This window comes from Petaurus breviceps, unplaced genomic scaffold (genome assembly GCF_028583685.1).
Source record: "Petaurus breviceps papuanus isolate PSGF00001 unplaced genomic scaffold, PetGlider_PUasm1.0 551, whole genome shotgun sequence".
NCBI classification, from domain to species: domain Eukaryota; kingdom Metazoa; phylum Chordata; class Mammalia; order Diprotodontia; family Petauridae; genus Petaurus; species Petaurus breviceps.
Genome location: NW_027186372.1, coordinates 23,114,734 through 23,127,717, shown reverse-complemented (window position 1 = coordinate 23,127,717; position 12,984 = coordinate 23,114,734). Strand labels below are relative to the sequence as shown.

General features: G+C 41.5%; 1 protein-coding gene across 1 annotated transcript in view; it reads left to right on the top strand.

Moving 5' to 3' along the window:
• The window catches only part of ADRA1B (adrenoceptor alpha 1B), a 38,381-nt gene extending 27,333 nt beyond the window's left edge, over positions 1–11,048 (top strand). Inside the window, exon 2 of the mRNA XM_069102471.1 lies at positions 9,872–11,048. Coding sequence (XP_068958572.1) covers positions 9,872–10,440 — 569 coding nt within the window. The 3' untranslated portion in view covers positions 10,441–11,048. The remainder of the gene's footprint in view (positions 1–9,871) is intronic.
• Positions 11,049–12,984: the final 1,936 nt, after the last annotated feature.

The window sequence follows — 12,984 nt, the reverse complement described above, 5'->3', positions numbered from 1 at the left end:
ATTGTCATATATTGGTAGAGCCAGATTTAAAGTCAGGATAATCTGGGTTCAAATCTTGCCTCTGACATTTTCTAGCTGTATGACCTCTGGGCAAGTCACTAAATGTGCCTCTGGAAGCTTCTTAAGGCTTCACAATTAAGTCATAGATCGATTTTGATTTGCTTTGGTAGAGCATTTCCACAGGGGTAATCTACATCCTCAGATCACAGATCTTTCTAAAATGTCTGTACTCAAACAATAAGCTTCTTGAGAGCAAAAACTGTATGCTTCATTCTTTTTTTCCATAAGTGGCCAGCTGAATGAATTAGGGAGGGGGTAAATGAATGAATAGATGGAAATGATGGGAATAGAGTGCTACAGTATGTTAGAGCATACACCTGAAATCTGGTTTGACTTGCAGAAATCAAAATGAGTATATCGTGATATCCTGCCACCCTTTCACCAGAGTCTGGAGAACAGGCGAATGACCATTGTTGGTGCTTTCTCCAATTGCATCTTTTAGAAAGTATGATTGAAAGGGATGGGTATCCACCTGCCAAATGTAATTCTTTGCAAATAAGTGTTTTTCATTATCTCTATTGAATCCCATTTGGTTATGACTCAGAAATACTGGTGCTGTCACCTCCAGCCTGAAGCAGTAAGTTTGAAATGGGCAGAGAAAGAGGAGGGACTAAGGACCCATGCCTTTGTGTGTTCCAAAAGCTACCTCTGAACAGGTAGATGGGTTGTTTCTTTTTTTTTTCCTAAATGCTTGCCCCTGGCAGCAATGGATCTCTCTTTCATAACAAACCACTAAGTCTCAGTGACATATTTAGGATTGGGGATAAAATATCATAGCAGAAAGAGACAGGAAGAACAGGGAGGGAAGCATTCTCTGTTCCTGGGTGATACGTCCTTTTACATGACCAAGAAGAGAATTGAGCTCCAGGAGATGGGCAGGCAAGGACTGCCAGACTGCCCTGAGTGCCAGGAGAACAATATAGCACTCATCCTGAAGAATAACCAGAGACCCCTCTGGCCTCCTTGTCTATCCATCTGTCTTTCACTTTACATCCAAAATGAAGCATAACAAAATAATTCTTTTTCAGAATCAGAATCTTTTTGCTCTTTTACTGCCTGGCTCTCTCCTTTCCGTTGAGCTCATGTTCTGTTTTGTTTTGTTTCCCTGTCTTATGAAAATGTTGCCCTTCCTTTCCCTCTCTGAATTTAGCTTTTGGCTTTGCCATTTGTACATCAAGGAAGAATTTATGGGCTAAACATCCCTTGTCCCTTGACGCTCTCCTGTACAGACTTTCATGAGGTGGTGATATCGTGGAATGGTTATCAGCTTTTACTTTTCGCTAGCCAAAACTGCCATTTTACTCAAAGCCAACAGTCCTTTTCTTAGTTTAACTTCCTTCATTCCCCTGTGGAATCTACCCCACTTTCTTAAACTTCATTTTTGTATTGAATTGGCAGGTTCACTTAGAAAGCTAAATTAGTGAAGGAAGCAGCAACAGGACATCAGCCAGTGTCGAGTACACACATTCTTCTGCATCTCCAAAGGATTCTAGAGAATGAGCTGCAAAGGGGTCATATAGACCAATCTTCTCATTGTACAGTTGGGGAAACAGAGGCAAATAAAGGTTAAGTGACTTGTCCAAGGTTACATAGGTAATGGTTAAATACTCAGCTAAAGTTAAATACTTGTAGATAGGTAACAGAGACAGGACCTGAGCCTACATCCTTTGATTCCAAAATTTTCCATTGTACAAAGCAGTTCTTTGAATGTAGCATAAGGATTGGGTGCTCACCTCCATTCTCATCATGGAGATGGTGAATAAGTACTCCATAGGATCACAGCTCTAGAGTTGGATAAGACCTCAGAGGTCATTTAATCCAATGCCTTCATTTTACAGATGAGGAAAACTGAGGCAGGTAGTAAGTTTCAGAGGTAGGATGGGAGCTTAGCACCTCCCACTCCAGTTCCAATGCCCTTTCCACTGTACCACAAACACCCAAAGAGAGGTTACTACTTGAGAAGTGAGCGATAGCTAACTGAATGAATTTTCACAAGTCATTCCACTTTCCTATGTACCCCTCTTCCCAGGATGCCTTTCCCATCTAATAATAATGTGTGTATGTAAGTGTGCCTTCATATCTGGAAACCCCCTTTACATCTCTTGCTTGTCACAAGGACGCTGTGAGATAGGTAGCTTAAGTAAACTTCTCACCAGAGAGGATGTGTAATTTGGCCAAAATTACATCCCTATTAAGTGGTAGGGTTAGAGCTCAAGCCTTGAACTCAGGACTCTTCCAACTATATATAGCATGATGCATCAAAGAAATGGGAAGAAATAAGAGAGATATAAAAAGATACAGTATAAGGTAGAACGTAGGTATGCAGAGGGAAGTAAGAATAACCTTTCCAGGCTGTCACCCAACCAATCTAATCCAATTTCAAAAGCCAGTTTGGTTACAAGAAAAGCTTTAGATCACTGCACTACCAGTGAAAGGAGAAAATAAATGAGTGAGTCAGAAAGAAGAGGGGGAAATTAATGTAATGCTGAAAGGAAGGATGAAAGAGATAAGACAGGATAATAACAAAAGGCATCTTATCATTGGTACTTCACTGATTCCTTTCTCTCCCTCCCTCAGCCAAATACTAAAGAATATAATCATGGTATGTTTCTTTATGGAGGCTTTCATCCAAAGAATCATCCCCAGTCCTGAACTAGCACTAACCTGGGAAGAAAGAAACAAGTTCCATAAGCCCTATTTGTTCAGACAAAAAAAAATCCTCTTGTTTTTCCTTTAATTTCTCTTTTGACTATTAAAGCAGAGCTTTGTAGAATCACAGAAGGAATGATGTTGAAGGAAACTTAGAGATCATCCAATCCAACCCACTCACTTAACAGAGAAGGAAACCGAGGCCCTGAGAGATTAGAAAACAATTAAATGACAAACTATGTGGGATTCACCATAAAAGGGATTTGTTGTTTGTCCTTCATTCTGGAAGAAGACCGTGACATCAGAAAAGTGGTGTCATGACTTGCAAGTGAATTGGATTTAAGTGAGAGAGGGCTGGGCAAAGTCAGCAGCCTCACTCTCTCCTCACTCCCAGTCATCTGAGTCCAGCGGCAAGATATAGGTCAAGATGACTGGAGACGGCCCCTGATGCAGTGGGAGACCTTGGCCTTTTTAAGCTAAGGTCTTTCCCAGGTCTCAGGTTGACTGAGGCAATGCCCATTCAGTAATTAAGGCTAGTTAAGAAATGAGGAAAAGAATGGCCTCTTTTACCTAGTCCAAAATGAAAAAACAAAATCCGTCTGGAAGAGGAAGACCCTCAAGGTTTCTGGCCCAAACAGAAACAACTGCTATTTACACTCATTCTGAGCTATGATAGATTTCTGAAGATCACCTGGCAGGATAAGATACCAGACACTGAAGTTCTTTCATGAACTAAATTGCCAAACATTCAACGCTGCTTCAGAGAGTACTACTCAGATGGGCTAGCCACACTGTTCAGATGCAAAACATATGCACAAATATATTTTATGGAGAACTGGCAGAGGGCAAGTGCTCACATGGTGCTCAGAAGAAGCAACACAAAGACATTCTCAAGGTCTCTCTCAAGAAATTTGGAATTAGGGGCAGCTAGGTGGCGCAGTGAATAGAGCACCAGCCCTAGAGTCAGGAAGACCTGAGTTCAACTCCGGCCTCAGACACTTAACACAAAACTAGCCATGTGACCTTAGGCAAGACATTTAACCCCAACTGCCCTTCAAAAAGCAAAAAAGAAAGAAAAAAATTTGGAACTAATTATGTGACATGGGAGACACTGGCACAGGACCGCTCAGCATGGCGTGCCCACGTCAGAGAAGGTACTTTGCTCTATGAGCAAAGCAGAATTGAAGTAGCTCAAAAAAAAAAAAACATGAGATGGGCAAATTTAGAGAATGCACCTCAAATGTTCACATGGACTATTTGTGCCCGACCTGTGGTAGAGCATCTGAGCTTCTATTGGTCTGATCAGTCACAGCTGGACACACCGAAACTTGACTCTAGCATAGTGATGTCACTTTGGTCCTCTTCCAGAGCAAAGGACCAAGCCATAATAGTCTAAACAATGACCAAGTGAGGCTCGGGCTGGGACCTATTTTTGGCCAATCATTGAGAGCCAGAGTGATTTGGGTTTAAGGCATGGTCCTTAAAAAAGAAAGCTAGCCTGTAAAACCCAAGATATCTCTTGAGGTTTCAGCAATCAAAATTTATATTCATTTGGGGAGAGCACTCACAAGAGGACAGAGGGAGAGGAGAAAGCGAAGGAAGAAGGGAGAGGAAGGAGTGAAGGAAATAAGGAAGGAGGAAGGAAATAAGGAAGGAGGGAAGGAAGGAAGGAAGGAAGGAAGGAAGGAAGGAAGGAAGGAAGGAAGGAAGGAAGGAAGGAAGGAAGGAAGGAGCTGCATTACCCAACTGAAATTGGCCAGCTGGGTTCCCAGTGGGGTAGCTACTACTACTCATAGACCATTGTTCATCCTTTGTTTCCTAAGAGTACCATAACATCAAGAAAGTGATAGTAATCAGAATTGGAGGAGGAGAAGATGTATATGGGATGGAGTGGCTGGAAAAGACTTCATAAAGGGAAAGCCTTCCAGATGAGCTTTGAAGGATAGATTAGATTTAGATAAGAGAAGAGTCCATGAGAGGCCATTCCAGATACAATGAACAGCATGAGTGAAGCAATTGGAGAATTAGGGTTCTATCAATTAATAAATACTTGTTGTGCAATGATGTTGCTCAATATTTCTGTTACATGCTCTGAGAGAGACAAACTTGTATAGCATACAGCCCTTGTCCTCCAGAAGCTTATTATGTAATTGAGAAGACAAAATATACTCCCCGTGGAGGAAAACATAACAAGTCCATGTGGAATGATCCCAAATGAGTGGGAGAAAACATGTACCATTAAGAGGAAGAATGGGTCACTTCAAGCTAAGGCAGTCAGAGAAAGTTTAACAGACCTAAGACTTAATTGTGATACTTAAGTGATAGATAAAAGTTAGGTAGGTAGAAAGGGATGGGATGGCATTATAGATTAAAGGCACAAAGGCAGAAGAGCACACAGGTCACCTTTCAGGGAGGCACAAGGAACTGGAGCATATAGATAGGGCCAAATTATAGAGCACTGAGTGCCAAGCAAGGGAATTTGGACTTTTATTCCATAGGGAATGTGAAGTCATGAAAGGTTTTTGAGTAGGGAAGTGGCATATATATAGTTAATACTCTGAGGCCCTTGGCTGCCCATCAGTTACCCCCATTCAAATGTTAATCAATTGAAACATTGGGGCAAGATTCAGGCTCTGAAAACAAAGTTGAACTTGATGGGAGAGGAAGCTGCCTGGGAGTTTCTAATCAGGTATCTGCCAGCTCGTCTTTATTTAGGGGTAGAGAAGCTGCAGAGCTGTGGCTGAGATATTAGCTCTAAATTTGGAATCCTTTGGAAGAGAAACAGAGTTCTGTCATCAGCACCAGCCCTAAGCAACATGGTAAAAATACACATTTTTTGCTTTCCCAGTCTCTCCGCTCTCTGTCCTTTCCCTCTTTGGTGTATTCTCTCCATCACCATTCAGGAACTCAGTGACCTATGAAAACTTGTCATGAAAGTTTCTGAAACTCATTCATACTACAGTTCAAATGACTAACCACAGATTTAGTGTTTCCTTGGACAGGAGAGTGGGGAGGGAATTACAGAGGCCTTTAACTAAAGGAATAAATCACCATTGGGAAAATTTTTAAAGGGTCTGGTTGGGAAGGAAGATGAAGGGAAAGAGGACTAGTAGAAGAAAACCATTCCCAGAAATCCAGTAATTACAGTATATAGATGGTGAACTATTTCCTCTATTGGTAAGACAATCCTATGGCCACTGGTTTCTTTTCGGAATATGCTTGCCCAACTGAAAAGAAAGTAGGTTCCCTAGAACAAAACTTCTTAAATTTTTTCCATTTACGACTCCTTCAATGCTTCTTAAATTGTGGGTCACATCCCATGTGGGGTCAAGCCCCACAGTCTAAAACAAGGATAACCTTAGAGTAGAGGTTGGCAAATTACTGTCTTCAAGCCAAATTCTGCCTACCTTTTTTTGTTCTGCCCCCAGGTTTTTACATTTTAATAACATTTCATTGTATTTTAAAATGTAAAAACCATTCTTTGCTCAATGGCCCTTGGTCTAGTTTGCTGATGCCTGCCTTGGAACATCCTAAGAGCCTACAATAGGAATAAATTAATCAGAAAGCCACAAGCCTAGAGGCATACCTTCATCTTCCCAGAAGCCTGGACAAAGTATTAGTATGACTCTTTGGGACAGCCTGGACCAAGTGAAAAGAGCAGGAATCATAACTTAAATTTTTGCAGGGTTTTACAAACTATAGACCTTTTCACTTGTTTGATCTTCCTAACAGCCCTGTGACATAGGCAGGGTAAGTTGTTATTTTCCCCATTTTACAGATGAGGAAATTAAAGCTCAGAAAGATCAAATCATGACACAAAAATAGTAAGTGACAGAGCAAGGATTCAAACCTGTGTCTCCTGACTCCAAGTCCAGAGTTTTTTTTTCCATGCTTTCAGGTTAGGCATGGTTGACTTTCTAAACACGTTCAATCACTCTTGTCATTGTCCTTAGAATTGAGTGAACACCTGGCAGGAAGCTCTACATCCGATGGACTTTATAAAGGAGACAGGACTAACAGTTGCTGTGAAGGCTGGCTATTATATCAGGCTTTTATTACAAGGATTTGTTCTGTAGCCAAATCCTTAAGAGAATGTGGTGTGCTATAAGGAGCTCCCACTCTGCTTAATTACCACTCAAACTTTTTAACATCCTCCTCTCACCCAATGGCAGTCTAATGTGTCTTACTATATCTGTACAATGTCAAACTAAAACCTGCTATTACTAATTCACCATTCATCATAGTAAGCTCCAAGCACATATCTCCCTACCTGGTGGTGGTGGTGGTGGTGGTAATAGTAGTAGTAGCAGTGATAGTAGTAATAGTAGTAGTAGTAGCAATAGTAATAGTGGTGGTAGTAGTAGTAATAGTAGTAATACTACTAGTAGTAGCAGTAGTAATAGTGACAGTAGTAGTAGTAATAGTTTCAGTAGTAACCTTAATAGTAGGAGTAGCAGCAGCAGTGGTGTTGTGGTATTGGTGTTGTCTGAGCTTGTACACTCTGGGCAACCTCTCAGACACTCTAAGGCTATAAGCTAAAGCTGCCTACCTGCATTGGTAGGAGTTTTCTCACTGAGTTCCCTATGTCAATGAAATTATAGGTTTGATTCAAAAGGGAAAAAAAGGGGTGGGGGGGGAAAGCTTTTCAATATGTTGAAATTGTTACAATAATATCCTTTCATCCTTGTTCTTTATAGTCTCTCCGGAGAAAAACTTAGAAGGTCATAGGAATATTTAAGTGATGATGTACATGGTCTTAATCAAACATCTGCTCCCCACCTCATCTCTCTCCCAAAAGAAGAAGGAAATAATAAATACCTCCTTTGTGGATATTAACTTCAACTTCTCAGTCATTTTATTCAGTACTCACTTTTAAAAATAATTTTTATAAACCCTTTTATAAATAAGGAAACTAAGAGAGAGGCCAAGTGACTTCCCCAAGGTCCCACAGTGAGTTAGTGATATGACCAAGAATACAAGCTAGATAGCCTGACTCTCAGTCCCAGCTTGTTTCCACAAGATCCTACTACCCATTTGGCAAGAGAAGTACTGGTTTGTTCCCTCTTGGTTCCTTCAAACTCCTGTGACAAACATATTGTGGGGTTCAGATACATTCCCTCCCCTCCAAAAAAAATGGAATATTAGTAGGCTTCCTGCTCCTGCTTGGATCCAATGATGCCAATTATTTCTCTAATTAACTAAGTCCTTGGGCTGACCACTAGAGCAAGGTATGCATAGTATAAAGGGGCCCCTGCTCCTGCCTACTACTGTTCTGTTTTAAGGGGAGGGAGGTCAAGAAATATGTTTGGAATCTTATGCCTCCCTGGCCAGACCCTGGGAGGCTATTGCTGACTCAGTCTCTTATCCTACCAAGATAGAAGCTGACACTGCCCCTCCATGGTGAGATGGAGAATCAGTGTAGGAATTCAGTGCAACTCAATTCATCTAAAACATTTATCAAGTGGCTATTATAGGCAAGACCCATGCTATCAATGGTTGGTCTCAAGGTTCACAGAATATGAAAGCTAGACAGATACCTTAGAGATCTTCTAGTCTAATCCTCTCATTTTAGGCTTTTCTACCCAAAGGTTTCCCCACCACTCTTTCCCTAACACATTTGTTGGCTTGAGTAAGCTCCTGGACTTGAACTCAACTTTCTTTCTCTCTTTCTTTTTCCCCCCAAGGCAGTTGGGGTTAAGAGACTTGCCCAGGGTCACACAACCATCTGAAGCCAAATTTGAACTTAGGTTCTCCTGACTCTAGGGCAGTTTCTCTATATCAACTGTGCTATCTAACTGCCTTGAGCTCACTTTTAAATGAGTTATGTATAATTAAAAAGGTGAATTTTCTGCAAGGAAAAAAAATCATGTGGAGCATTGCAAAGCCATCTAGTAAATGAAGGAATTCTAGATTCAAAGTCATGAGACCAGGGGCGGATAGGTGGCGCAGTGAATAGATCACCAGCCCTGGAGTCAGGAGGACCTGAGTCCAAATCTGGCCTCAGACACTTAACACAAAAATGAGATATGTGACCTTGGGCAAATCACTTAACCCCAATCGCCCTCCAAAAAAACAAGCAAAAAAAAATTTTTTTAACCAAATCATGAGACCTGAGTCCAAATCCTACCTCAAGATGTTTGAAGGTATCCTGTGTATGCTTCAAGTCACATGAAAATAAGAAGGTAAATTTGATGTAAGGAAAAGAAAAAGTCATGTCATGTACTACAAAGCCAAATATAAATGAAGGAATACTAGATTTGGATTCATGAGACCTGAGTTCAAATCCTGCCTTAGACACATTAGTTATGAAACCATAGGCAAGTCATTTGACATCACTAAAAGGTCAATCAGTTTCCTCATTTGTAAAATTAAGGTGTTGGACTAGATGACTCCTAAGATCTCATCTAGTTCATAAGCCATGAATCCATAATTCTATAAAGTAAACTGAACAAGGGAAACTATGCACACCAACTAAAATAATGTAAACTAAATGAACAGTAAAATAAAGTCCACTGCTGTGTGATTATCATACTTAATCACAGTCCCAGAGAAGAGATGAGGAAATGCTTCTCTCTCCTCTATTTGGAGAACTGGGAAGCAAACTATGAGTATAGAACATTACATATGCTGCCAGATGATGTCACTGGGTCAACTGGTTTTCTTTAAGGGAAGGATCACTATGAGACTATCCCACAAATATCATGGAAATAACTGCTGTTTTAATAAAACTTAAACAAAAAGAAAGAGAGAACACTGGACAGAAAGGCAGATTTTTCAGTACAACTTTGGGCAAATGCTTTGGGCCCTTCTTTGGGCCTTAGTTTTCTCATCTGTAAGATAGGGAAGGGGTTGAACTAGAATGAACTCTAAGCTCCCTTTAAGTTCCAAAAGTTGATGATTTTGTGCCTAACCATATCATATTACCATTCTGAGTGCTATGCTAATCACTAGGGTACAGTTGCTTCCTGCTGTGGGGTACTGACATCCTAAGTCTTTCCTTACAGAGAAAAGTAGTCTGCCAAAATAATGCCATTGGTATGAACCACTGAATTGAAGACATTTATGAGAGGAACAATGGCAGGCTATGACATTTAAGTGGGGAGTTACAGTGAAAGATGATGATGAACTGTTACTTTTCTACCATTGTCTCTCTACTCTGCAGGGTCCCTGTTTGCTACTCTGAAGCCCCCAGACACTGTCTTCAAAGTGGTCTTCTGGCTTGGCTATTTCAACAGCTGCATCAACCCCATTATCTATCCCTGCTCCAGCAAGGAATTCAAGCGCGCTTTCCTCCGCATCCTCAAATGCCAGTGCCATCGGAGGAATCGACTAGGCTGGTGGAATTACAACTACCGAGCATGGAATCGAGGTTCCTTTGAACATTCTCGCAAGGACTCTCTGGATGACAGTGGGAGCTGCCTGAGCGGCAGCCAGAGGACCCTCAACTCAGCCACCCCCAGCCCTGGGTATCTGAGCAAGGTCACCCACCCACAGATGGAGATGTACACTTTCTCAGAATGGAAGAGCTCTGGCACCTTCCTGAGCCCACCCCACCCAGAGCCACCAGGGCGTCACCGAGACACAGGCCACCTCTTCACCCTTAAGTATCTAGCAGAACATGAGAGACACCCAGGGCTGGACAGCAATGGTGGCTGCGAGGTAGCTGCCAACATGGCCAATGGCCAAGTTGGCTTCAAAAAAAATATGCCCCTTGGGCCAAATCAGTTCTAAGAAGCCACCTTTCATATTCCCCCCTCATCCTGCTCCATCATTCATTGGCAGACCCCACACCTGGTTTCCTGCCTGGGGAAGACATATGGGAGCAAGGAAGTTCAACACTCAATAGACACAGGTTCCCAAGGGGAAATTGAAAGGATGGAAGCAGTGAGCAAAGGATAACTGCATTTCTGGCGGGTGCACGGGTGCCAGACTTGTTTCCAATTACAAGGAAGATCTAGGCCCAGAGCAGGTGAAAAGGAATACACACAGCCCAATGTTTAGCTGCTGTGGAAATGCTAGGTGACAGCTACAATATAAGCATATATGAAATGAGTCGCGCTATATATATTTCTATATATATATACATATGTATATAACAGTAGATATACAGTGTCTATGTATGTGGTATGCATGTATGTGTGTGTGTGTGCATGGGCACCCCAGTGGGGAAAGTACGAGTGTGAATCAAAGAGGAAACCGGTGGCGTTTTGTTTTGTGATTTAACTTTGTACCTCTCAGCGATCTCAGCAATCGCTGTCCAGACCTTCCCTGTACTTCACTGAACATTGGCACTTTAGGGGGGGAAAAAGTCAGACATTAAAAGTCATTTCTCATGTGTTTACTCTTGTGGTTTGTGACTTCTTGTTCTAGTTGTAGCTCTGGACTCGGGGTTCCTCCTCTTCCAAGGCTGTTCAATTCCCCCTTTCCTTCCTCTCTGCTCACCTCTGGGCTACTAGTATCTTCCTAAATGAGTCCTTCATTTCCCAGATGGGCTCTTTTCCTCTCATTTTATAAAATCATAGAATCTTGGAGTCTTAGGATATGAAAGCTTGCAAGTATCTCAGAAGTCATCCAATGCGAGCCCTTGCCTGAGAAATTAATCTTTTCTGCAAATTTCTCCTTATATCACCATTTAGTATCCCCTCCTCTGTCAGCTGCCCTCCAAACTTGAAAAAAAAAAAAAAAAACAAGTTCAACATAAAGAGGTCTCTGGCTCACACTCAAACAAATCCTCAATGACCTGACATTTGTTAGAACAATCCTTGTCTTCAGCATCCCAGAGCACAGACTAAAAGATAATCCAAGTCAATTTATTCACTTCACAAGTGAGAAACTGGGGGACCACATTAACATTCTGAGTGTTACACTGAACCACCTCATTAGGCTATCACAGTCTCTGCCCGCCCTTGGGGAACTGACTTTCTAAATCTAACCTCAACCTCACAGAGTAAGGGGCAGACCACAAGCCTTTGGAATGAAAGGAAATTACCTCCCTCCTGCAATTTTCCCTTCTTCTCCCATTCACAATAATCTATCAGATATCTTAACAATCATCAAATGACTGTACTTCCCAAACTAGTTCTGGCTAGTTCTATGTTTTGATTACCTAATCTCACTACTAGCATTATCACTTCATAAGGGAGGGGTTCTCCAGACCATACTCCTCCAAGATGCAGTCTGGGATTGCTCAAGGGTTCTCTTACCAACCAGATTTTAGAGCATGGAACTCAGAGCCAACAGTTCAACACAATTCTCTCTTGCTTCCAGGTAACCCAACTGTATTCAAAGACACCATGGACAATTTACAGTGTCTTTTTAGAAAAATCCACAGAGGAAAACCATCAGACTTGGCAGCCATCAATTCATATCAATGGAGCAAAGATTTATTAATCCTATTACAAGGTACAGTCCTAGGTACTAAGGGTACAAAGGTCGAAAATTGCAAAGTCCTTGTGTCGAAACACCAAAAGTGGAGATAACAAGTACACAAATAAATATGACAATACAAACTATAACAAAGACAAAGGAGGAGCCCACTCAAAATGCTGTAAGAAATTTTAGGAAGGGAAATTTCAATTGAGGGAATCTTAATCTGTTTCAGAAGATTAGAGAGTGGAAAACTCAATATAGCTGTGCGAGGCCCTGGATATATTCTCCCAACCCACATATACTCTGCTAGTATTCCAGGCTGGCTATATTTCTCTTACAGTTCTAGGAGTAACCTAAAGGAATTATGTGGTTCTCTCCTATGTCAGCTCAAGCCCCCATTCTGGTGTATATTCCCCATCAAAATTAACTGCTGTGATATCATCTAATGGCAGCCATTTTACAGAACAAATCCTTTTATTAAGGGGATTTGTTTTGTGAAGTTTGAATTCAGTCAAAGGGACACACTTAAGGACCTACAAGGTGACATGTGGCCTCGAGGCTCCAGGTTCCCCAGCCTTGAAACCAATTAGCTTTTACAAAAGGACATTTGCTGAAAAGATATAGTAAGAACTAAAGTACAAAAACATCCCTCTCAAATACTGGGGCACATGATCCCCACTACCATCTTGGTGCCTGGAAGAGACTTTAAAATAGCTAAAGTTCTCACCATCAAGTTCATTTTAGGGTACAAAGTGGATGTATCTCCCTTGCTTGTCCAATACAGGGTCTCTGTTGCCATGGTTGATTCACTGTTAAGCTGATTCAAGTAGGTCTTTTCTTAGGTGGCTACAGCTTTTGGCAAATTCTGCTGGCTCTTTTCAACCCTGTAAAGTTCATAAGGTAGTT